General features: G+C 39.7%; 1 protein-coding gene across 5 annotated transcripts in view; it reads left to right on the top strand.

Annotated features, from left to right (window-relative positions):
* The window catches only part of TSNARE1 (t-SNARE domain containing 1), a 515,811-nt gene that overhangs the window by 421,744 nt on the left and 66,830 nt on the right, over positions 1 to 27,237 (top strand). For 3 of the 5 annotated variants that reach the window (XM_075495358.1, XM_075495356.1, XM_075495357.1), the window contains exon 11: positions 24,476 to 24,591. The exons of the other annotated variants lie outside the window; for them this stretch is intronic. In XM_075495358.1, coding sequence (XP_075351473.1) covers positions 24,476 to 24,571 — 96 coding nt within the window. In that variant the 3' untranslated portion in view covers positions 24,572 to 24,591. The remainder of the gene's footprint in view (positions 1 to 24,475; positions 24,592 to 27,237) is intronic. 5 annotated transcript variants of the gene reach the window in all.

Below are 27,237 nucleotides of genomic sequence, written 5' to 3'. Positions count from 1 at the left end.
CTCTCGGCCGCTCCTCCCTCCTCACCCGTCTCCTGCTCCAGCGCGGGCCCTGCCCCGGGCTGCAGTCCTTCAGGGACAACCTGCTCCCGCCCGGGCTCTCCACGGCCGCAGCTCCTGCAGGAAATATCCCCCTGCTGCGGCCTGGGGCCCTCCCCGGGCTGCAGGGTGGGTCTCTGCTCCAGCGGGGTCTCTCCAGGGCTGCAGGGGATCCCTGCTGCGGGCCTGCAGCACCTCCTGCCCTCCTCCTCCTCCGGCCTCGGGGTCCCTCTGCCGCTGCTCCCTCCTTGGCTTCCTCCTCCTCTGCCTCTGCCGCCTTGTGCCCTTTCGGAAACCTCTTTTCCCCCAGGCACCCCCAGCTTGGCTGAGGGGCTCAGCTGTGTCCTGCGGTGGGGCCCTTGGAGCCGGCTGGGACTGGCTGGAACCGGCTGTGTCTGGCATGGGGCAGCCCTGGCCTCTCCTCACAGAGGCCACCCTGCAGCCCCCACTGCCAATATCTGGGCACAGACACCCAGTACACTATGAGATGACATAGTCTCCAACATTTCCAGTGTCTATTGGCAATCCACTGTCTTTATTTACTATGGAGGGACCTAGATGTCCAAATCACACTTGGTATGTCTAGATAGATAAAGATAAGTTAAAAGAACCCAGGATGAAGCTGAGGCCTTTGCTTTCTAGGAACTGCCTCTGTGCAGAACACGCCTAACCATACCATGAGGTCTAGTCCCTCAACCACCAGACCAAGCATTTTCGGAAACAACCTGTATCTTCCAACCTATATGTCCCTGTTGGGAACATATGGAACAGTGAAGATGCAGACTGTTCTGCCCTGTTGTGGTGCTGGGATGTACTGGAGTACTTCCCTTTCCCAGGAATGTGGAAGTGCTCTGGGATTCCCTAATTTAGCCATAGCCACGGAGTTCTTCATAACTACATATACCATAAAGTACTTTTAAGTCTCAGGAACAGACCTTGCTGCACATGCAAAGCCCCAGTGAAGGTAACACAAAGCCTTACTTCCTAGGTATGTTACAAGGGAGTGTGGATATGGGTCCTTACAGAAGTCAGTGGGGCTTTGTGTGGAAGAAACACCCTGCCTGTGCACCTTTGTTCATGAGATCAGTACTCTACCTGCAAAGAAAAAAGTGTGGCTTTAGCTACGTTTACTGGAGAACTAATAAATGCTTTCTGTAATTTTAATTCCTCAATAAATTAGTTCCATTGTTTACACATCTACATGGTTTTGTCATCTCTCCCCAATGCAGTGCGTCCTTTTTTTTTTTTTTAAATGATAGCATTTGTAATCCACTTAGAAAATGTAGCATTGTAGACAGCACCACTTAAGAAACAAATACACTTCACGTGCATCAATCTAAATTGCATGTTTCTAGAGTACTTTATCTGGAATGCAGTTTAAATATAAATAGTTTTATCTCAAATGGCATATTTTATTAATTTATTTACATGGAATGCATTTACACAGTTTTGATAAGTCTAATTTGGAAACGATGCAGCTATGTTCAGGACAAATGTAACATCTAGGCAATACAGATTCTTTCCACTTTACACAGGCACACAACTCTGCTGCCTCCAATGCTCTTTTTTTCCCTTCTTTGAGTTAAAGTGATGAAATTCTGATGCTTCACAGAATTTTGTATATGACATTGATAACGTGTCAATTTTCATAAGTAATTAGATGATCTGTCTGATTGCTTATATATCAGCTCAATTACTCGTCCATTGAGTCTCATAACTGTGTTTTTTAAAAGCATCTATTACACTAAAGTGTCCAGGCTTAACTAGCAGACCAGACTCAGAAATTATACCATTTGTTCCAGTGGTTAACCAACCTCACAAGCACTGTACCTTGTTTCTAATTAGAATGTAACTGATGTCTGCTTCCAACCACACACTCTTTTGAAGTCTTTTCCATCAGGTTAAAGAGCCTTTTAATAGATGGCTTTTTTTTCTGTCCCTGCAAATATTTGCAGATTATAATTTTCTGTCTTTCACTGCAAGACAATTTTCCAACCCTTACATCATTTTTGTGTTTCTTTTCTGGTCCATGTTGTGTTACTTAGCATCCATTTTAAATCGTGAGTAGTGGAAACGTATTCAACATTTTAGTACCAGGCTCCTCAATGTCATACACAGTCATGAAATCTCCTCCCACTCCTAGTTGCTACAGTGCACGGCCAAGGTCTGCCTCAGACCTGCAATATGATTGCACCAATAGCTCATCTTGAGCTGTTTATCTGCTTTCACTCTTAAGTCGTCTGCACTCTCTACTTATTAAAATACTGTTTCCCATTTCCAGTCTGTTTCCCATTTTCCAAATATCTGCCATTCTCAGATGTTTGGGTTTACATTTATCTCCATTACAATGCATTAATTTGTTCGGATGGATCTCCTTTGTCAAGTCTATTGCCCTGTGTTCATTGGCACACTTCAGATCACTGGTGCAAAGCTCAGAAATGTTAGATCCAGTGGCTGTTCCTGAGAAACAGGTGAGAACTTGTTCCATTCAATGTGTTTCTCAGCAACAGCATGAAGAATTGGAAAGCTTTGTGAATATGACCATGTCCCAGGAGATGGATCGTGAGGGATTATAGATGCTCAGACTTTTCTTTCCTTTCTTGAAGTTGATTCCTTAGTGATGTCTAGATCGGAAATATGCAAGCTTCTTCATCTGAAATGCATTTTATGGAAATTTCTCAGTGCTGTATTTTCCATCAGAGTGTTATGAGCTATGAAAGTCACCTTATACTTGACTACTGGATGTTCATAGTCACCTTCAGCAATCAGTTCTCTAACTTCTCAGAATACAACCCCATTTGTTCAAATACTTTATGTTTAAAATAAATAAATAAATAAATAAATGGGCTGGTACTGGGTCCAGCCCCATACTTTAATTCATTCTCAGTTGAGTCCTGTGTTGTTGTATTCTTTTGAGGTCAAGCTAAGCATGTTGTAGTTACCTGTCTTGCCCCTCTTGCATTTCTTTCAATAGAAGTATAACATCAACATTCATTCAGCATTTTGGAATTTCTCCTGTATCCTAGGATTTATTAGCATTTGACACACCAGTGGGACGGGTCTACTTGGCTGTCTCTTTAGCAGCCCTTGGGAACAGGCTGTCCAGACTTGCTGATGAAAGATTGCAGAAGTTGTTTAACTCATTGAGGGATATAAGCACAACAACATTCATTACCCAAATATGCAAAAGAAGTGTTTATTGAATGTTTTTGTGGTTTTGCGTCCTTAATAACAGTGTTCTCTCTCCACCCTAATTGGTCTGTGACACTGCTAAGTATTCTTTTAGTTCTTTCTCCCCAAAATCCCCCAAACTTGTTTCTTTAGCCTGGCCAGGAGTTGTTTCTACTGATGCCTTTAGCTTCTCTTTGTAATGTGTAGCTGACATTATATGCTGTCCATTTACATTACATTTACATTTTTAAGCTTCATCTCTTAAGTAAATGAGACATATTTAATCAATCTGTCTGTCAGCATCTATCACCACTGAGGCCTGGGGATACTGCAGATTAAGGTGGGGTTTGGGTGTCCCTCATGGGGATTCAGGCCTATGGATATGCCATTGGTGATATCATTGTAAGAGCTGTGGTTACCAACGCAGGGACATATACAGTCTGTTGGATATAAAACTAGAGGATTGCCGAGGGTGTTCATCCTCCATTCACATTACAACTCCTTCAATTTCTAATTGCTGCCTACACTTTGTCACTGAATCGGGGATGAAGTTTTAACTAAAACTCTCAATTTTTTGATTGTGAGATCAGGGCACGCTGGCCAGTTCTGTTCTTTTGAGTTCTCTCAATTTTCTTTCTCATTTTTCTATTTACATGCTTTCTGCTGTGATTTTTTCTCAGAACTTTCTCAATTTTGGGAGATGTGCCCTTTTGAGGCACCAGTTATATACATAAGATGTTACTGATTGAGAATTGATTCTGTTTTTCATGTTAAATGTAATCAAATCATGATCACTCATCTGTTGGAAACTACAGATTTCCAATCCAGTAATTCATCTATATCCACCATAATCAGGTGCAACCACGTCATTTTATCTTGGCTACACTAATCTGACATAAAAAGTAGCAGCTGCAATTTTTATGCATTATTAGTGGCTCCTTGCAACCTTAATCACATTCCCTAAAAACTGAAATTTCCCTTCACAACATAGATTCTGTTTTTAATTTTTTAATCTTCTCTCATTGACAGGCAGGTGCTTAAGGAGTAAACTTCATTTTCTCTGTTTTCTTTTGATAGTTATATCAAATCCCCACCACTGTGTCTGCTCCCGGGCTTTACTTATTAGCATGGCATATTAAAAATTATGAATTATTCTGTAATAATGGCTCAGAAATAATGCTGCAATTCTGAATTATTAATAATTCTTTAATAAGTAACAGTGTCTTTGACAAAGAGTTCTTCTTGTCCCCCTCTCCACCCCTCTCGCCTTCTTGAGCCTTGTTAAATAAGGAAGTACTTAGCATCAGAAGTGGTTTGTTTCTGGTCTTCTGAAAAGAATTTCATAATTTCGCTTAGGTACATATTTTCATCTGTAAGAATTTCCAGTTTCTTTTGCTTGTTTTCCAGACTTCCAGCAGAAGCATACAAGCAAGTTGAAAGCATTCTTTGTCATGTCAGGTTGATCGGTTCAGCACTGTAGTTAAACTTGCAGCACATCCGCCTTTTACACATCCTTTCCTTGCATTTTGAGCATGGTGGGTCAGGCAGCATTCAACTAGAAAAGATTCATTCTCCTCTGCATGTGTTGGGTGCACTTTTACAAAGAAAAACACAAAGCTGCAATGAAACCATGGGATGTCTGCAAGGCCAAATACTGACTTTCTGGGAAAGCTGAGAGGTAAAAATCCCAAAATGTGGTTCCAGCTCACCAGTTGCCAGATGGAGATCAAATCCATTGCCCTCTTCTCCTCACAGTCTGCCTGCTCACCTTTCAAAGAAAGGGCTTAGCATCTGCCAAGTTGCAGTGCTGTAGATCTCTATAGCAGAAATTTCTACACATGGATAAAAACCACACAACAGTATGTATTTATTCTGGTATCAGATCCCTGGCATGTCTCTGGCCTTTTATTGACATGATTCTGTGTCACCCATTGAGATGCACTTCAAAATTCCATACTGCCTTATAGCTGGTATGTCTTAAATCATCTTAGCTGAGCTGCTGGGGAAGAGCTAGACACAAACAAGAGGTTAAGCCATTTCCTCGCCACCAGATCAGAATAGGAAAAATCTGGTCAAGAACAGTATCAACATCTTAATTGGCTGTTCTGGTAGAGATTAAGCATCGCATAGGCCACAGGCATAGAATATCTCTCCCCTGATATGTAATTCTCTTGCAATGCTACCCTGAGCTGAGGTACGAGATGATGGATAAGTGGAAATGCTGTTGCCTATATTGTGGGGTTTTCTTCTCTGGAAAACTTGGATTTTTTGAGCCTGCTTACCCAGAATTTCTCCACTCTTGGAAAAAAAGTCTGAAGACTTGAATCATCTAGTGCAAGGAAAGCAAATCAAAAAATGAAGTCTAAGAAAAAGAGAAACTCTCTTTAAAAAACATGTAATTTCTCACTTTTCTTTTTACCACCATTTATTGATTCATGGCAGTTACAAGATGACAATCAACAGATCAACACCTGAGCCCAGCTAATGAGATCAACAGAACTAATTACAGAAAGACGGTAATTATTTCAGTTGCATTGGTTTGCACATCATAACCTGATGTATCCAAAAAGGTTCCAGTTGCAGGGATTTTACAGGCTAAGCATGCAGGCTGTGAATTTGAGTGAAGCTCCAGACATTCCTGCTCAGCTCAGAGAATGCTAGATACTAGATCCCTACCCCCCTCTTCTTCTTATAAGCTGCTATTCCAACATGAGGTTAGAAGGATGAGCCTAATTCTGTCTTTTCAGTATATGGTAGCACACAAGTACCTGTAAATTTGAGAGGTACATTTACATTTTTGTAAAAAAAAAATAAGCTACATCAGGTAGTATTTCTACATAAGCATCCAAGGAGAAACACCTTGTTTTTTTCTGCTGTTGTCTACCTCAAATCTCTGAGGACTTTGTGATCTGTTATTAATGGTAATGTGCTCTGAGGGATTAAGGTATGAGTGCAGACATCTATAAAAAAAAAAAAATATTCCACTCTCATGGTGAGTGTGAAACAAACAAATAATGAAAAATTTTCCCCCCAATCTGTTAATATAATTTCTGCTCCATTGAACAGGTGGAGCAAAAGGTATGGGTATCTTTTCCTTCTTGGAAATATCCTCTGTGTGTCTTTCCAAGATGAAAAAAATAACAACGCTGTATTCACCTGCCTGCCATCTGGATCGTCTTCTGAGCCTTGTTTAAATAAAAAATGAAAACAGTTCCAAGATCTTTGCATGGAAACAATGAGATAAAATAAGACAAAATTTGGCAAGAAACAAGGTGTATGGATTAATGCCCAGAACGGCATTGGAGTTACAGCTCCAGCTTCACTGGGTATTCCTTTTCCCCACCTCTTGGCACCAGTGCCAATGAAAGGTCCAAGGTTTTAAAGATGGCAGCCCTTTGTAACATTGGCATGGCCTACAAGTTCCTTGAAGCATGAGAGATCAGATGTTAGTGGACAGTTGAAAGGCAACAGCAGTCCAAAACTTTACAACCCCATTGAGCATGCTTTATGTCCACTCACCATTAGTTTTGCTCTGACATTGCTGGAACAGACTCCTATGCTTCACGTGACAGGTGCGATTTACCTCACCTATTTGCTTAGTCTTTTCCTCCTATTTTTCAAATGCATTTACTAACTTGAGAGCTTCTGAAGGATGCGGGACAGGGACCATGGAGAAGCAAATTCTCTGTCCAAGCACAAAACCTGCAGTGCAGAAATAGTGACCTGTGAAGCCAACCTTTGCTTCCATTGTCTTTCATTTTTCTATTATGTCTGGAGATGGGACGATAGACTAATATTCATGGTCAGTTCAGTCTTTGGCCTCCTTACTGCTAAAATGCTGATAGCAGCTTTACTGTATGAACATCTGACTTGTGCTAGGATATAGTTTTGGTTCTTTTGCCTTGTTTTCTGACCTTATCTTTTAGATAAGGTTTCTAGCACTTAAATTGTCTATCACCATTTATGTATGTACCTTTGGTGTTTCAGACAGAAATCAACAGGACAGAACCAGTGTTATTGAAAGTAATTCACAATCTGTGGAACCAATGCCTTCTGTAGAGGTTTGTCTGCTTGATTAAGAGTCATGGCTTCTGTTTTCTTCTTCGTCACATATTTCCTGGTTAGAGAAGTTATCTGAGACCAGATCCAAAAGGGACCTTTGCATTATAAAGAGAATAGCAGAGTGAAAAACGAATTGTTATTCTATCATAACTCTACCTGCTACAGGCTTTTCCTCAGATATTTCTACTGCAACCTACCGAGCCTTTAGGCCAGGCAGTAGTTTTCATGGGTAACAGGCAATTACATTTCATTGCATCACGGAAGTGCTTTCTGAAATTCTTGGACTGAACACCAAGTTTTGTTGCAAGCAGCAGAATTAATAATGTCTAATTTGCTGTCAACTGTGGCCGTTGTCACCCTAAATTTCTCTTTTTCTCACGTCTCTCCCCTTTGCTTAAACCCCACTATACGTAAATTGAAAAAACGTGGTGTTTCCAGAAACTGCACTATTTGCTGTTTGACCAGTTAACTGCTGGCAAATGAAAGAAGCAGGTGTCTTCTTTACAAGGCACCAAGTATCGTGAGAACATAAGTATTTTAGAGGCTTCTGTTCCTTTCTCAGATGTGACTGAATTTGGCAAAGAAGTTTGGAGCTCTTGGGAGCAAGGAAAGGGACTGACAAACAGAATACCCACTTTCTTGCAAATTACATGGCTAATGACAGGGCATGTCAATCCTACTTTAAGAGGATATGTTTAGAAGGAAAAAAAGATTTAAAAAACATGTAGTTTCAGATTCAATTTTTATCTGTCAGCAATGATCACACAGATAATCTGATAAGCATAAACTGTTTGTAATATACATTTGTAGAGCAGCATTTTGGCTATTTATTCAGGGACTCCCTGGTTATAGAACTAATTTACGCCCACAATTTAATAAAGCATATGATAAGATTTAGCAGGATTATAGATGAAAAAAAAAACAGCGAACAAAACAAAACAGCACAGTTTACTGACATTCTCTATCAGTCCTCTTTTAAATAGCAACCACCTACTGCATGGTTGGACTCAGTTTGAATCAGAGACATTAAACACATTAAAGCCATGCATTTAGATGTTTTTACCTATCACTCAGATTAGGTTGGATTTCAACAAGGATTCTTCTAGTTTTAAAAGACTGCTATATTTACATCCTAACAGAGACGCATGTTCTAAAAACAAGAATTTCCCAAGAGAGTAAGACAAAGGAGACAACCAGGTCTTAGCTCTAATTGAAGGTAAAAAGCTGGAGAAGTTCACTGAATTGAATACCACAGAGTACGAACTTCATGTGTGTTGCTCACCTGTATCTACAGCACTGTCAGACCTACCCTGAAGAGAGGCCGTAATAAATGGCTTCCTCTCTCCCGCTTTGGTTAATGGATGCTTCTGCCCAATCAGGCTGCTCTGACTGACAGCAAGAAAATATCTTCAAAGTGGGAATCTGTGCTCTGTTGTTTGCCCAGTGCACATGCCAGTCTTTTGTCCAGTATTTTGCTAAAAAAGAGGGAGCCAAATCATCAGCCATTGTGTCTGATTTTCCTTTAGAAATTTGAATCTGTGTAGTCCCTCCACCTAGAACTGGTTTCTGGTAGTTACACAATAAATTCATCATATTCCTGATAGAAAATTTTCTCCGTCCAGCTATCAAAGTAGTGTTGCCACTTCTGATGATTTTTTAGCACTCTGTCATGAATTATCTAAAATTATACTTTAATTTTAAATATATATGTATATTTTCCCCCTTGGGGAATAATTACATAGTCTAACAGAACTTGGAGTTAAGGGTTTTTCTTTCCTGAAGTTTAAATTGCCTTTTTTTTTTTTTTTTCAGAAACATAATGTATTCCTACTACTCCTTATGGAACACTCTAAATTATTTTCGTCTTATACTTTAATTTTTAGCTTTTTCCCCCACTTCCCCACAACAGTTTCATTGCCTTTTTTTCAAGTTATTAATAATTAAAGATTTGGCTTCATAAGTTCCTTGACATTTTTGCAGACATTCTGGCAACAGATTGAATAAATTATATTATCAGATGTTAACCAAAGTAATGGCCTATTATGAATGGAGAAAAGCAAATAACGCTAGATCAAGCTTGGCATTTCAGCTCTTACAGCATGTGAACTGTTGTGTTATTGAATCTTTTGTTGCTGTAGCAATAACCAAACAATAACTGTGTGCCTGAAGGCTGCGGTGGAACATGCACATCCCTCTGACCTTTTGCAGCACTATTTCAATGGGAATGGCTGTTTCTTTCTCCAGCCCACTCTTTGTCTCTCTGCGTGTGTGCAAGAGTCAGCAAATATCACTGTCTCAACAGTTTATGTAGCAAATTTGGGGTCTCAACATGCAGTGGCAGTAGAATAATTTCTATAAAGCAAACCAGCTTTCCTATTCACTAGGCCTACAGCAATCACCAACTTTTTCAAGCGTCACCACACCATCAGCTGTCAACCTGTGCTATCCAATAAAGTCATCCATGATTAATTATTCTTAAATGACAGCAGCATATTGAAACAAGCTGATAGCTGCTGACAGTGGAAATCCAATTAACCTGAATTACTATCTTGATTGTGTCCCAATTAATGTCAGCTGTGCCATGTCAGAAGTGAAGGCTTGGCTAAAATAATTGTTTAATTAATTCGTTGCAGAGATTAGTTGATGTGGGACTGCCTTTATGCCTACTTCTTTTATTCTTTTTTTTTCCTCCCCCACTGAACATTAGATTTGAGAAAGAAGGGTAAGCAGCTTTCTGTCTACAGCTTTTTGCTTAAGTGGATAAATGAAGTTCTATCTTTAAATAGGGTTTGAAAGATCACAGAGGGAATAGTAGACTGGTAAACTTCTGTTAAGAGTCTGTTGTTGCCCATTGCTTCAGTGAGTTTTACTGTGCCCCATAGCTGAGATGCAAAGGAATTATGAGGACTTTTCTTTGATGCATTCAAACTGAGGTATGATGCGGCTATGCATTAATGGTTTCTCTGCCTTTTAAAGTACATATAGTGAACAGCAGGAAGGCTGGTAATGGTGAGGGGTGGATTTATTTACCTTTAGAAATAGAAACTTGAGTCAGAGGTGACTGGAAGTTTGTTGCTCATGACGTAATACTTGCCTGGTGTCTTGAGTTCACATTCTCAGATCTCTTGTGCAAAAACAGTCTTGCATGTCAAATAATTAGAGTATTAGGAAATGTGTTATGACCAATGGAATGACTCACTAAAGAAAAGGGTCTGTTGGTGGTTCATCCAGTTGAAGCACGTTAAAGTAGTTACTGCAAACTTTGCCATGTCCATTTTAATTCTTCTAGCTCTCTGCTGGTCAACTTTCAACAGTCACAATGCATTTAAAAGAAAGGTAACACCTCCCTTCATAAAGGGCAATACAAGAAAAAGAAGTACAACAAAATGACTGTAGGCCTAAATGTAACACTGAACCACTGACTAATAATAATAAGTTGGAGTTTGTGAAGTAGATCAAGAGAAAACTTTCCTTGATCTCCACCAGAAACTTAAAAATATTCTTAAAAAATACAGGCAGGCTCAGACTGATTACCAAATAAGAGGATTATAATGAAAAAAAGGAGCTCTAATAACTTAAAGGAGCTAGCATTAAAAAGTTAAACTCAGTAAATTAATATGTTAAGTACAGAGGCTTTGACAAGCAGAAAGGGGAAAATACACACACCCATACAGATATCTATATGGCTTTTTTCCCACGTGGAGCTCAACTATTTAAGCTCTTGTCATAGATGTCAGGAGAAAAGGAATGGAGAGTTAAAAGCTTTGATCAGCTGCATGTAAAAAAAGCTGGGACATTTAACAAGTTCAGAGGTTCCCTTCACTTCTCCAGAGTCTTAAAAAATATCTGGTTTCTTGAATGCCCACTTCAAAAAATTCCACAAGCGGGCCCTCTCTGGAGATATCTGCATTTGAATTGTTCTCCAAATAGAACCAGTGCATAATCTCCCATGGAGGTTTCAGCTTAGATGGAAGTACTCAGAACTACTTTCAAAACTTTCTCAGAGCTTCAAACCAGCCATTCAGATAATTTTTCAGAAGTTTGGGAGGATTTGTAGTTAAGTTTGGGAGGATTTGCAGATAAGCCTTATCCTGGCAACTGATTACTATCCTCATCTTCTCAGCAGCCTAAGAGAACTGCCCAGCATATTTTTAAGAAAACCATGTCACAACAAACTGAACTACATAAAAACTTTTTAAGTTTAGCCTAGTCAACAGTTTATTAATTTATTGGCTATGCATCTCTACAAAGATTTCTTCAGATGTTATGTAATTGAAATTTCTTTTCCTTAGCTAAAAGTTAGTTATAGTTGAGTGACAAGTTGTCTTTTGCCTAAATGCCCCTGTTTGTACCATGCTGGAGAATCACGTCTATCTGCTGTCTGGTTCATTGGAGGAAATGTTTACAGATTGTTTTTAACTTACACAGCATAAATGGATGGAGTAGACCTCCTTTCTAATGTGAATCTTGCAAACTGGCTACAAATTGGCACCATGACAGAAATCATACACATATATACAAAAATATGGTGGATTTAATACAATTCATTGCTTTCTGCCCCTTCCGCCCTTGCAATGAGATAAAACTCAAACATGAAAGCTATTTTCTCTTTTGCCCTTAAAGACTCATAATTTCATTTAATTCTTTCTTTTGCAGGTGGTCCTCTCATTGCTGCTAGTAATGGATATGCTCTGTAGGAGAGACTGTTGGCACTAAGCTTTGCGACATTCGCAGAGCTCTATTATGTTGTCTATCAGTGTCAAATTATTACTACACACTTCACATAAGTCCTCTGTGTTGGCAGTGCTGACTAGACTGCACCTAGACCTGGGATTATGATTTTGACCCACAGGGTCAGGCTCCAAGGCCATTTGTGAAGCAGTGCTGATATTCCATTGTTTGTAACAAACTGATCTCTTTTATTCAGAATCTGTTACAACTTGTAAACACACAAGGATTTTGACACAGATGCCGGAAACGCATAGCTTTGATGGCAGTGAACAATGCAGCATGCTTCTGAATATTCTTAGGAACTGATGAGAAGTAAAACATTTAGACCTGTGATCGTTTTCAATTTTCATATCAGACATTGTTCACCTTAGCTTAGTTCAGAGTAAAATACAGTTTAGGACATGTATTTAAGGATAATGCTGCAGACAGCTCCAAATGGTTGTTTGAGAGATGAAGGAAGGGACTACATTTTATTCCTCTGCAATAGGAACTCCAGTACCATACCCATAAGTCTGTTGTGTGACTACATAATTAAATAGAAGTGCTATCATCTAGAAAGATGTTAAAGCTTCTAATCTCAGAAATAACTGAACTCATTTACCTAAAATAAAAACCAAGAAAAACCCATCCACATACAAACTGGATATTAAAAATCCAGTGTTTGTGTGCTGATCTTGGCAACACACAATGAGATCCATCATTACAGGTGTCCCTACTTGTGCTCTATTTATTTATTGAAGTAACATCCCTAATCTTATAAAAGGGGAAACTAAGAAAGGAAAAAGTTAAATGGCTTATGAAAGATCACATAACAATTTAATGAGAAAAGTAAGCATAGTGCTATATCTGCCTTACAGTTCTCTGCATTGCCTACTATTCTGAGATTTTTTTTTTTTTTTTTGGTCTTTATATTTGAATGCAGTTCTTACAAGTCCTGAACTCTGCTCTTTGTTTGACTTTCCCTGGATGTCCATCTGCAAACCTGAGCAGAAAACCTCAGGAGAATACTCTCATGCAAAATTTTCCAATACTTTGCGCTTTCTCATAGAGGCAGAAGTACAGTATCAACTCAGGCTACCTCCTGGCATTTGTGCATTTAATCCATCAGAAAACTGAAAGCTCATAGGCCAATGTGAAAATGAAAAAATAACAGAGATAAAAATACTATTCAAACCTTGAAGAACTTGTTTGGGTTTAAACAAAAGCTTAGATGAGGAATTTTGATAGCCTAACCAATTCTCCATGCCTTCTACAGAAAATCATGCTGCCTCAAATTTAATTCTGTCCCACCCAATAAAAAGATATGGAGGCACTGCTATTTCTTCTTAGTTTCACTGGTGCTACACTAGATGTGACTTTATCCACTTCTTGTGACAGATATTAGTAGTTAAAAGGAAATCTCCTGTTGTCCTTTAACGATGCTCATTTGGCATTTAAGACTCTTAGCTTGTCTCTGTGGGATCTACTTTGAATAGGTGAAGACCCACATATAGGTATATGTAGGGTTAAGAATCTGTAAAACAGCTTTTAGTCTCCCTGTAGGTCTATGCTGTGTTAGGCAAAGTGTGGAGGTGTGCATTCCTTGAGTTCCTAGCACACAATGTATTGCTTTTCCCAAGTAAGATTTTCATGCCTGCTTTCAATTTAATTTACTCACTGTTACTTAGCACTTTGCTCCCAAGTAGTCTGCATACTGCCAAGGAGCAGCAGTGACATGCTGAATGCTTGTAAACTGGTGAAAAATAGCATGCCTGGGAGGAAAAACCAGTCTTGAGCTTTAATAATATTCCTGATTGCAAAACCTGGTGGTTCTCTTGGGGATTCTTTTTTAAGGAACATTCTCTTAATCTTGTTATTGAAACATTTTTTTCTCTACACTCTTTGGACTTCAGTACCAGAAAAACCCTATTTACCATGTTTAGAGTTCTATTTAAAGTTCAGTGCAGCAGAAGTCAGCTCGGTTCTACGCTACCACAAAGTAATGCATGATAGTTTGTGCCTGTCAACCCCTGCTTGACATGCTAATGATGGTAGTGTTTTAGCAGTAGTAGAGCTACTACTAGAATAAGAGTGATGTTAATGATGGTCTAGAGATGGCGATGAGCAAAGTTAGTAAGAAGTAACATCCTATATTAAATCAATAGACACAGTAAAGAAAAAACAGACAGACTTTGAAACAGGTAGCACAAATCTTTGCTGCTTTTTGGGTTGTTTGTTTTTCAGTCATATCAATTGGTCTAATGAAAATACAAACACAGAATACTGCCTATTATGGTTCTGTGACATTTCCACGCTGGAGATTCATCAGCTCCTAACACTGACTTTCTGAGGTGTTGATGGCACAGTACTTCCTGGAACCCCTCCCAGAATTTGGTTTTACTTATGATTCTACGGGGCTGGAAGGAGCTTTTTGGTGGATCGGTTACTGTAATGTACCGACTGATGTTTATATGTACAGCTGCCTTCTGGTGGTAGAATCAGACCAGCTTAAACCTTCAGTGTGTTCTTTGGTGCCTGAAGACTTACACTGAGGGTAATTTGTCTTAATTACTGCTGAGACTTGAAGGCAAGTCTTAGTTCAAGAACACTATACTTTGAAGACAGAAAATCCTTTCTTGCAGTCCCAATGTGAAAAATATTGTTATATGAATTTTTTCCTCTACCCCCAGAAGTGCCTTTGTTTTCTTTATCTGACACTTGCATTTGTTTGAGGATGGTCTGAAGATCCTTTATGGCTTATGCTCCACGCTTTACCAAGCACTTTATTCTTATTAGAATTTTCAAATAAAAATGTTGCATATAGCTATACACATGGTACTAAGGAGAAATTATTATTAACTTCTTTGGACCAGAATCTTATAATGGAACTACTCCTGTGTACCCTTAACACCAATGGAGTTGAGCCAGACTATACACTTTCTTTGGCTCTGGTCCTTATAAGCTTGTGCAAAGTTTGATCTAGTTGTTATTGACATAAGGAGCCAACCTGGGGAGCCCAAGCATTTTTTGGGACAGAGAATGAGCCAAATCTTTCCTCTGCACTGGCTCCCATAACTCCCTCATAGAAAAACTGATGACGTACAGACTAGATAAGTGAGGTGGGTTGAAAGCTGGCTGAACTGCTGGACTCAAAGAGTTGAGATCAGCAGCACAGCGACCTAAAGATTGTCATTTCCAATCCAGCTAAGTAGTCCTATTCATACAATAATATAATCTAACTGATAAACATGGCTCAGCAAGAAGGCTTTCTCTGGGCACAGCACTGCTTTAATGTGGTCAAATCATCCTCTCTCTGCTCTGCTCCCTTGCAATTGTGTTTCTGGGTTTGAATTGTTGGGGGAGTTAAGATCTCTGTGAGTCTGCCTGTGTGGGGCTGTTAAGCGTCTCAAGGTGGTTTCTGCAAAAGTATTAGGGCATTTACTTTACTACCTTGGGCAAATTCTGTTTTGGGAAAATGCAGGCTCTCTGGTGTTTTGGGTACACACAATAATCATTACCTGCTTTAAACTGCTGGCTAGATTTGCTACGTAGAATTTAAACAGCTGCTGGAGGTAGGTGGCTTCATTCCAGTGCTGGGAAAAAAATAATCCTCTTTATAGTGAATTTGTAAATCACATTGGAGTTCTGCTGCCTTGGAAGATATGATAGAAATGTAAGCCATTATCATGTGTTATCACAAATGATGCCTCAGCCATTAAAAAACCAAGTATATTAACGGAATATTAAGAATGCTAATTCAAGCATTCAGAAGTTAGAAAATGCGGCAATTAAATCTGTGTGTACAGCCTTAACATCAACCCCTGTTAGCTTTTAGGCAAACCAACACAGAAAACATTGTACTCCTATCTTCATCCTGATAGAAGACTGTTGCAAATAGTGAAAATTATCTCAGATTTTGAACTAGTCATGAGTGTACATGAACTAGGGTTTGACAGAAGTCATATCTCCCAAGCTGAGCCAAATTTCCTAGAAACACGAAGAAGTGCACCCTCACCAATGGGACAAACTCCTTTCTCCCTCTTCCTCCTCACATTCCCCATCTTTTTCTAAAGCATGGAGGCACTAGAGAAAAGGTTTGCATTATCTTTTTCAGGGTGGGACACTTGGACATTTTGCAATAGTTTTCTTCTTTGATTTGGCTGCAATATTTTCATTTAAATGAAATAGCTTGAGGTAGATTGCAGGCATGGAAAATGTAATCCTGAATGGTTATCGCTGGCTAAATAGTTATGCGGCAGAAAATACAGTCTTGCAATAGGATATGCTGAGGAACCATACCTATAGATGGCAGTTGGCTTCACCTGGGGTATATGCAAAGAAGATAAATGAATAAGAAGGGAATCACGAAGAGACTTATGGGGAATGGGAAGACTACGCAGAATTAGTGGCAAGTGGCAAATACATAGACACAGCATCATAATAGAAAGTTTGAAATCAGTCCAAATGATGTGGAAGTAAAGGCACAAAAACAATGTGTCAAAGCAAAAAGTGGTATTTCCTAGCTGGTGTAGGCTGGCCTTTTCCTGTTGCTCTCATATCTTGTGGGTTTTACTCATATGCAACTTGTCTGCTTCGTTCTCATTTAAAAACACCCAAAGTGCTTAATAATATTACTGGCCTTTTCTAGCCCGTCTGCAGAAGCAGTGATATTTAATAGCAAATTCATTGTTACTCTATAAGGAAGCTTTACCATAAAGGTCACCAAATTTGGTCAGTGCATTTTAATTTGTACACACGTTAAAGGTCATATTCCTCACTTCCATTGCAATAACATAGCGTGTTTACTCTCTTATCAGAGATGATTTTGTACGACTTAGCTAAGGGATCTTATCAATGTAAATGGAATATAAAACAAAAATAATAATGATGAAAACACTGGTGCAAGTGTAAGGGGATTTTTTCCTGCTGTATGTTTACATAATGCTTGGAGGTAAACACATATCTACAAGATCTGATTTTCTGCTGTGTTACTCCAATATTTCCTTCCCCCCCCCCCCCCGAGAACTCCACAGCCTTCAGCAGAGTTTCTGCTGGTGTATCTTGGAATGACAGTAGTTTCAGATTCATAATATCATCTCTGTATAAACACGTCCAAACGTAATTAAGGACCTGGGCTCTCAATCCAGCAGACCTCAAATTAGCTTTCAAAATGCATATTAAGAGCATAGACAAATGCTTTCATGCAATTCCAAATGACCTCTGAGGGCAGGGTGAACAAAATTGTATGAACCTCTTTAATGTCACAAAACTCTCTCTACAGAGATTTGCATATAAAGTGTACCATTTTATGTCAAACAGATTTGTTAATCTTACAATGAAGGAAACAGTACTTGAAAATTAATCAAGGTGGGTTTTCATTGCCCAACAGAGGCCCTTAAAAGGACCTGACCTGATAACTGGAGGCTGTTATTGTGTGGTTTGTAAATTCAATCATTTTGGAAGTTTGTTTTCTGGATGGGTTTGCAAGAAATGGATCTCCATAGGAGATAAATCTTCAATGGTTTCTTTGCTTGAGTAGTGGAATTGCACTTTCAGAAGTTCTTGTAATCCTGGCTCTGTTAGAAAATGCTTCATTATTTGTTTGTTATTTTAAAATTGTGTTTAAAATACGCATAAGCATTTCTGTAGGTAAAAATGGGTAGTCTTACTGAGTCTTTCAGTATTGAGTACCAGGTAGCTTTTTGCTTACTTACCATAATAACCTGTCTAAGAAAAGATGACTGAAAATTGGACCTCCTCCCCTAGGAGGCAGGTTCTTGCCCCTACAACCTAATTGAAAAGCCTAGGGTATGTCAAATGCTTTTATTATTTGGCATTGCAGGAGGGAGGGACAGAGACACATGGTCTTGGGTTAACCATCTTGGGCAGAGCTCTTTCTCTGCTATCATCATCCTTATCCTAGTCCAAGGGCTAAGAACAGGGAGAGATGGAATAAGAAGGTGGGATATTGGTGAGATCAATTTAGCTAATGATATCAACCTGCGCAATGCTTTTCTCCTGCAGGAGACCTAGAAAATGCCACAACCATGGAGTCATAGGGCATGTCTCTACTCTAAAGCAGTGTTGTACGCTCTGAGCTTCCCAGAATAGAACAGCTGCTCTAGTACAGATCCCTGCCTGAACTGAAACGGCTGTTTCTAGGGCTTTTTGCCTCCTTAGTAGGGCCAGCTGTGAAATCTTGACCTTACTGCCTTGCAGTGTACAGCATAACCAATCCATACAGGGTAGAGAAGCATGATGCTGCTTTTCCATACATGAATCAAACGCTTACTGGTTTGACTGATTTTTTTCTATTCTATATAAATACAGGAAAAACAGTTTCCTCTGGCCTCTCCTCTTATTTATGCTTTGCCCCAGCTAGCTTTTGAATCCTTAGCAAGAAAACATTTCTTTCCTCCTTGTAACTGCGTTTGCTTAGGGATTTCCAAGATGAAACTTGCTTTTCTGGGCCTGGAGCTGTAATGGGCTTTAATAGTTTTTAATTACTTAGCTATCTGTTGTGACATAATTAAAATGTCTTTCAACATTTCACATTTCACCCCCAAGAAATAAATATCTTCTAGGCTGTAAAATGTGACTTGCAGCTTATTTTTATGAAACAATGAGGGAAAGGCTTCTTCCAGGCTCAGTCACATCCAGTTCGCCTGTCAATATAAAGTGCTTCTCAGCTGTGTCCCTAAATAGCCCTGCTCATTCCTTCCCTGCTTTTCACTCCTATTTCACATGTGTGTTTAAAGAGCTTCTGTCAGGATTAAAATATATCTTTACCTATACCATTTTACAAAAAAATCCTGAGAGCTTAGCAAAAATAACTGTAAAAAGCCATTACATCTTAGGGGTTAGGATTAGGGGTTTTTTTGTCCCACGCTGCGTTCTTTTCATCTTGGGAAAATGTGTACAATGAAAATAGATTAGCTCCAATTTAATCAACAAATTCTAGGAGGTATGGGAAATGGGCTTACAACAGGTTGGGACAGAGCTATAAAACCAGAGCAGTGCAACGGCATACCATTCAAGGTTCAGAATAAGCTAATATAATTAAAATGAAATCAGATAATATTGCTTATAATTATTTCTCCTACATTTTCTAGCAGAAAAGAATATTTTCTGGTAGCTTTAAACTTTTCCCAGATTCAGCCCGAAATTTTGTTTGTTGCATTGATTTCTATCTCTCTATTTAGATACGCATTTTAAGTGATAGTTAAAGGGAATCAGTGTTTTCCAAAATGGAATTTTGGGAAACGTGTTTCCTTGGGAGGAACATGGTTTTTAGGAGGCTTCATTAAATTCTAGTGCCTCCTATATGTGGATGGAGCTTTGCAATTTAGCAGGAAAAAAAAATGAGAAAACAGCCATGTCTTTTTGTCCCCTCTAGAAGTGTTCGGCAAAACCTTCAAGTCTCTGGAAAAAAAGCTGTTCCCTCAGTTTTTCTTGATACTTCTTAGAAACTGAGGGGAACACCTTCAAGATTCAGTTTGTATCAAGAGTATACTTCAGCTACTGATACCTCTGCTGTGCCAATAGTCCTAGGTATGTCTTTTCTTTGGTAAGCGGCTAAGTATGCTTCAACTGCAAGTGGAAGATGCTGGGCAAAATTATCTTACAATTGCTCCTGCAAGCAATTGTGGCTGCAGGTTGCAGGAACTGAGAGGAGGTCACATTGCTCATGCCCTCAGAGCTTCCTGTGCTGGAGCCCAGGAAAGTCAAGGATAATAAGGAATAGCATTAATGCACAGTGTGAAAAAAAGATCTTCGGCAGTTGAGGGGAGAAAGAGCTGGAAAAAGACGAGTGAAATCAACTGTGGATTAGTCGGATGCGTGGGAAATGTTATAAAAATGCAAAGCTCCCTGAAGAATTATGTCATAAAATAAATGATTCATTTTACAGGTGGTTTGGTTTTTTGTTGTGGGTTTGTTTTTTTTTTTTCTCCTTAAACTTTCTGTGGCTGTGGCTCTGCTGTTCTGAGACTACTAATTTTGAGGCAGAAACGTAGTAGTATCTGTCTCAGGGCAGTAAGGAACTTGCCCTGGTGAGAAATGATCCTGTTACAGGTTCGGAAATGGTTTACCATTTCCATGTAAGCATAGATTAACCTTGATTCAAGGGATGGCATCATGAATCACATTTTTTTTTTCTTCTTCTTCTTCTTCTTTTTTTTCCTTTGGGGAATTGGAATTCTCTTGAGATCAGCTATACTTCCACCCATGGCATGTGTCTCCACTTCCTTTGCCTAAAATGGACATAAACCCATCACTGCATTGATACTTAGGATGGAAAGTATTAATCATATGATTCTGCTGTCATGGAACTCCCATGGGAAAATTAGGATCTTGACGTTAAGTGAAAGGTTTGCATGGTCTCATGTGAACATGGCTGTAGATGGATGTCCCAAGAAAACTTGAGTAGATAAGTAAAATTTGTAAACATATGTGATGTACATAGCATAATAATTACCCATTTACTGAATAAGGCAGAGATCCTGCTTGAAAGGGAGGGGGAAAAAAAACCTACCTGTATATGCATACATGGGAAACGTAAACTCTAGCATTTCCTAGCTGTTGAGTGCTTACATTTCTGATGTTCATGTGCTTCCACTGTGCGCTGGTGCCTTGGGGTTATTAAAGATATAGGGATGTGTTTGTTTTTGTCTTCCCTCAAGAATGACAGTGATAGCGTTAAGACACCATTTATAATCTCAGTTTGGCAATCAGATTCTGTTAACCTAAACTAGGGATAATAACCAGAATTTGTTATATGTAATATTATTATGTATGCTGGTTTTTAGTGTATATTTATGTAATATTCAGGTGAGGGTGCCCATACCATGGTGTGCAGATCCTATCCGGTGAACAGAACAGTCTGTCCAACCTGGTCTGTGCTAACATCTTTGTCCTCTGATAAGGGCAGGGAATGGGTCACAGGAGCTCACCAAAACGCAGGCTTGTCCTCTTCACAGGACAGGGTTGGTGAACTCCATGGGGTGTGTCTCGTCCCACTCGGTGGGTTGTGAGATGGGTGAATCTTTTCGATTCCCTGACAGTTTGTGTACTGACAAAAGCCGATCTCTGCTCAACAGAGCTGCGTGGTTGGTAGAGTCACGACAATGACTCAGAGGGACAGTTTATCCCACTTCTGGTACCGACAAAGGCCGATCTCTGCTCGGCAGAGCTGTGTGGTTGGTAGAGTCATGACAATGACTCAGAAGAACAGACTGGCCAGCAACTTTATTAACTGGTGAATTCCACAAATGGACAAACTTAACGAACTGGCAAGCCCAACGAACGAACAGAGGCGATTTGGCAATGGAGCTATTTTCCGTGCAACCCGTCACAATTTATCCCAAACTTGCATATATTGGAAGAGTAGAGGAAGAGAGAAGCAAGAAAAGGAAAGGAAAAGATAGGAGGAAAGAGAAAGAAAAAGTATCACCACCCTTGGATCCCGCGATGACGATGACAGACGTGGCAATCCTCCAGTGGTGGGCACGCGCGCGGTTCCCTGGAGGGCGTCTTTTATAAGCTAATCCCCGGCTCCAGGTACGCCCCTTCAGGACTTACATGGTTCTTGTTCTAGAAAGTTCTCAATCTTCTGCGCAGGCGCTGGGGGAGGGGGGTGGTCACGAGGGGTCTCTCGGGTGGTTGCAAGCCCCTTCCTCAGATCAACTCTGTGTCATCTCGGGCCATACATGGTCAGGTCTGGCAGAACCCAGAACCGCGCATCCTCCGATGCGCTCTCCACGTCCCGCTCTCGCTCTCCCCGACCCCGTGCTCGCCGACCTGCTGTCGCATGCAAATAGTGCCTCAAGTCGCCACAATATTTGAGACATTAACTCTTTCAGTCTCTCACAGGGTGTCAAGTCACATGAGAAGGCATGCTTGCATAGCCCTTCCTGAAGCAGCATGTGCCTCTGTACCTTGATGGGAACTGCTGCCTTTTGCTAATATATCACTGTTTTTCCACCTGAGTGACAAAAAGAGGCTGGGGTATATGGCCACTCTTCCTTAGTGTGTGTAGAAAAGGTTGTGTGATCAGGCAGGGCTCAGAAGCTGTGTTTCTACTGCTCCTCCAGCATGTACAAATTTATGACTGGAGACTAAAGGGACTCGAAGAACTGAACATTTTCCTTACAGAAATATCAAGCAAAGAAAGAACTAGGAATTAACAGGAGAATCCTGCAACAGATTATATGGCTGTGAAGGACAGTGATACTAAATCTACTAAGAGATGTTTTAAATAGAGCAGGAATCATTATCCTGACTTACCAGCCAGGACAAGGCCATAAAATGTGAACAAAATACCAGAATACAGGCTTGGCTGTATCTCTCCTACCCTTTGATTAGTCTGTTAGCCTGTTTATCGTTGAGTTTTATGCTTGCTTTATGTTGGTTAAAAACAAAAAAAGAGCGGGGGGGGGCACACAACACACTACGTAAAGTGCAAAACAAGAATGAATAGGACTTTGCAATGATAGAAAGAGCAAAACAACAGAATCTCTTTGCAAAGGGATTGATGGAAAAGCCATCTGAAATGATAACTGTACAGCCTTTGAAATTCTCATCAGGAATATTTGAGAATGCTGCTTCAAGCTAAATGACCCATTAGCATCCTCTGCTGACCAAAAAAAGGCTCTGGCATTTTGGAAGTGGACAAGGACATCTAGGTGTTTTAAGATAGTCTGCAGTTTTAAGCAGAGGTTTCCTGGTTTGACCTGGAATTAATCAAGGTTAAAAGAAAAGACGATGCTGTAGCAGGCCTGTTGTCTCATACACTCAGCTTTCAGAATGCATTTTAGTTACCCCTCTAGAAATGAAGGCTTCAAGTGCAGAGCCACTATGAAGAAACATCACTTTGTGGGTGAAAAAATTTGTTAGAGAGACATAGCCCTGGTGCACCTGTATTCGCCCCCAAGAGTCACAGTCAACTGATTGAAAAGTGTGAGCAAATGGGTGCCCCCAAGCAGGGTTTTGGGGAGGGGGAGAGTAGTGTCCCCCCACACACTCCTTCCTAGCATACCTGACAAAAAGATTCTTCTTAATACATGCACATGGAATGATATATTTGAAGCACCTATTTTTTTTTCCAAACCCAAAGAAAACATTTCTGTGTGAGTAATTGAAAAGGAAATGGAGAGCCAAGATGAATCACTGATTATCTGCTGTGGAGGTAGGACAACACAGCATTTTAATTTGTTAAAAAATAATAATCTGGAAATCCACACTTTAATAAAAAACACCAGTTTGGTTGGTGATTGATTCTGGAAGAGAGGACACATCATGCATCACAGTCTTCTGCTGGAAGTGCTTCTCCAGCTCTGCACAGCAAAACGGATGGGCCCTGGGAGGGTTGTGAGGGAATGAAGCACTGGGCTTTGGAGCACCAAAGGAAGAGATGAGTCTCCTGTCACTTGCAGTGTAAAAACATCTGTAGAGCAAAATAGCTGGAGAACTATGGCTCTATGGGAAATGCAATGCAGTGCAGAGTGGTGTAAACCAGTTAGTAAAGGATCTGAGGCAGACTGGGAGGGCTGATTACAGCAGTTAGGGGAAGAAAGGAAGGAAAAGTGGATAACAGCAGTAATATTAACATAATCTTTTCTGTGAGAATGCTGCTTCAGTTGTAAGAAAAGAACTCTGGACAAATGCAATTGGTTTATCAGGTCACGATGGTGTTATTAAGTCTGGTGGCTGGAGGACTGGTTGATCTGGTCTCAAGGAAAATGTCTGAGTTGACTCTGTGTCTCACTGAAGTTACTTTTTTGTGTGTGTTGATAAGAGGATTACTGACACTGTGGGATCATGGAATCACCCTTCTTCTAATCCATCCAAAAAGGAGGAAGAGGAATTGAACTATCTGGAAAAGATTTTAAATGGGAACAAAAAACATTATGGCCATGGAGGTCACTGGGAAGGCTGATGGGTTTAAGTAGAAATACACATCAGAATTAAAACCCTGTAGAATCTCTTTTACCATATCTTAATTTGAATGAAATCAGGCTTGTTAATGCTGGAGTTACATTTGCCTGCCCTGTAAACAGCCTGCCTTATTGCTTGGCTAGATTTCATTGCACAGAGCAGGGTGGAGAGAGACCTCTTTATCTTGCAGGAGACAGTTTTCTCCTGGCAGCCGGAAAGCAGATTTGACACCCCTAGACCAAAACCAAACTGAATAGCCTTACCCAAGTCCAGCCCTCCAAGCAGAGTCTGAAAATTTAGTGTGATACAAACAATGATTTAAGCAGTAAGAAAGTAGTGCAGAGGAGGTGATTGTATTTAAGGGAGATTTTCACTGAAAAGGAAGAATCTCGATTGTCCAGAAGGATGAGTCAGTCTGAAAAAAGACAAATTTTCCATGTTGTATTGACTTGTTTCAAATACTCCTACCAATGGAAAAATAGGCAAATTCCTTCATCGATTTACCCTCCATCTTCCCATTAAATGTCCATGCATTTATTTCTTTGTCTTTCTCCTCTTTTAGCTACGAGCCAGGAAGATGAAATGTTGCCTTCTCTCTGTTGCGTTGGCCATTCTGCTGTTCATTGTCATAATCATCGCGGTCTCTGTCAAGTATTGATCTGGCTACGATTTCCACAGGTAAAAGCCTTTAACTAAGTCTTTTATCATACTTTGTAAAATGGTTGGAAGACAGTTTAGGAAGCCGATAACGGTAAGAAAAATTTATCTTAGCTTGCATATTCAGGTCTGGCCTATGAAAAAATTTCCTTTAAAGGGTATTTGAGCTCAGAAATAGTATCCTTAGTGGATCCTTAAATGTAAGCCAAGGTAGTATTCAAACAAAACATCTATTTTATATGGATCTTATAGCAATGCTAACTAATGAATCCTAAATCCATACAAATTAGAGATGCAGAAGTGGTGTTAAAGAACCCCGACTGAAGCAGGGTTGGGGGCAATCCAACATCCCCCAGATATACTGAGATGTTCCAAAGAGACCCTGGAGCCAAGCCCTCCTGAGAAGCAGGAAGACAAATAACTGGACATTGTAGTATGGACAAAAATAAAAATGGGTTTCTGGTGATGTTTGCTCTGGATCCACCCCTAAAAGGAGTATTGGTCAGTAGTAGGGAGACTGGGCTGTATCCTTACCAAGACAGGTGAGACATCAAAGCAACTTCATCCCACTAGTGAAGTTTAAGCTATAGTGTGTTTTCTTTGTAAAGCATGTACTCTAAATGTAAAACATAAGAAACAAAAAAAAAGTTTTTCTTTTCCATTTTTTGTGCCTCATTACCCTAGGAGAATAACTCATAAGTTCTTTCTGAAAGTCTCTGTCCGATACAAAGCATTTCTGAGTGTCTGCTTCTTTAGAAGGTCGCTAGGCCATTATTCAAGGAGACATTAGATTTACAGAATTTCTACTACTCCAAGGGCTCTGGCATTCCAGGTCTGCAGTCCTGCTGCCATGGCAGGGTTTCTGACTGGTAAAGCCAGAACCCGAGGGTATCAATGGAACTTTTCCTGCAGAAAGCAAGTGGGAGGCCTGAGGCAGAAAGCAAGGGAGGGTGGGGACGACTTCTGGTTTAGAGACCTCTCATGTCGCACAGACTTGCATAAAACATGTGTGGTGTCATAGATACTGCATTATACTTAGGCTCGCTGGGACCTTTTACAATAATTTAAGCGGAGATTTCTTAGCCTGAACTGTCCACTGGAACTACCCTAAAGAAAGCACAAAGGATTGATAGATTTTGTTTATTGTTTTGTTTTACAAGAGTTCAGTGTTACTTGGCAATGCTATCTGTCCACCTGAGGATGGTCATTGCCCTCTAATGTGCCTTCTTTCTACATCATGTTCTCAACTGAAACTAGCAGGGGTTGGTTCAAAAGAAATACAGAAAGACGATTTTCACACAGGGTGTACTTAAGCTTTGGAACTCCTTCTGGCATGACATTGTGGATGCCAAAGTTTGGGAAGAAGAAGAAATTGAACAAATCCATTAAAAAAAAAAAAAAATCTGTTGAAGGCTGTAAAGTACCATCTCACTGGTTTTGAATGAGGATGATAATGAGCCCTACATTATTGAATGCTAGGAGAAATATATGTAGATATTTTACTACACTTGTGTGCTTATTTTGGAGTTTGGCCAGCACCGAAGTGAGGACGGTATCCGTGAGATGGACCTTTAGATTGATCAAATATGGGTGGGTTTTATATTTTTTAATATATATATATATATATATGTAAATTCTACATATATTTTTATCCCTCTTTTACATAAGAGACACTGCTTACGGGTGCAGATAGTGATGTGTCCTGCTGATTTAAATCTAGAGCAACTGCAATAATTTTAGTTGCATTATTCTGGTTTTACTCTGCATTAGTCTCATTTGAAAATGTGATGCATCCTGGTAATCTATAATATAATAATATTTGTTTTCTATATACAGTTAAATATTCCTATCTACTAGAAATCACAAATCTTATCAACAGATAACTAAATCTAGACACATTTTAATCTAAATCCCTTAAGTGGAGAAAGTCAGAGAACCAAAATATTCTTACAATAAAACTCCATTGGAAAACTAGAGTTAATCTTCTGTTAAGAGATCCACGTCTTGAGGGAAGTGAACCTAGAGATACTAATGAAAGCCCTAGGAAAAATATAATGCTCTACTTTTCATCATTAGTTGCGAAACTAATTATTAAGCTTCTAAAACATGATTTACTCTCCAGCGGTACAAATGCAGGCAAAACCTGCATTGAGTTATATTGGAACAAGTATGCTTTCTGATCGTTATAAACTGTTCTTAATCTAGATTGACCCCAAATGGTGTGCAGCAGATTTCACATTTATATTTTGAAGATTTCTAAAACAGAATGTTTTCAGAATTTCCATGTCCATAGTGAACATCTTTTCTATTCTGAATTGCAACACAAATGGATTTTAAAATATCAGTGGATTTAAAGTTTCAACTACCTCAACAAACTGTTTCATATAAAACTGTCTTACGTGCTTTAGGAAGATAGAGAAAGTCTGGGTTTTAACATGTAACAACTCTACATGACCATTCGGAGAAAATAAAGAGAAGAAAGCAAGCTAGGGAACTAGTTACAAAATACTCTGATTGGCACAGGACACATAACTGAATAAAATCCCACGTTTAGTAATGACTGGCCAGAACTTCCATTTAACATGTCGTCAAAGAGTTTGCTCTATGCTGGATCAGTAAGGAGCCAAAAGAAACACCACCAGCCACCCTGTTCAAGTGGTTTAAGTC

The sequence above is a fragment of the Mycteria americana genome, chromosome 2 (genome assembly GCF_035582795.1).
Source record: "Mycteria americana isolate JAX WOST 10 ecotype Jacksonville Zoo and Gardens chromosome 2, USCA_MyAme_1.0, whole genome shotgun sequence".
Taxonomy (NCBI): Eukaryota; Metazoa; Chordata; class Aves; order Ciconiiformes; family Ciconiidae; genus Mycteria; species Mycteria americana.
The sequence above is the reverse complement of the archived record's forward strand: the minus strand, read 5'-3'. Positions and strand labels throughout refer to the sequence as shown.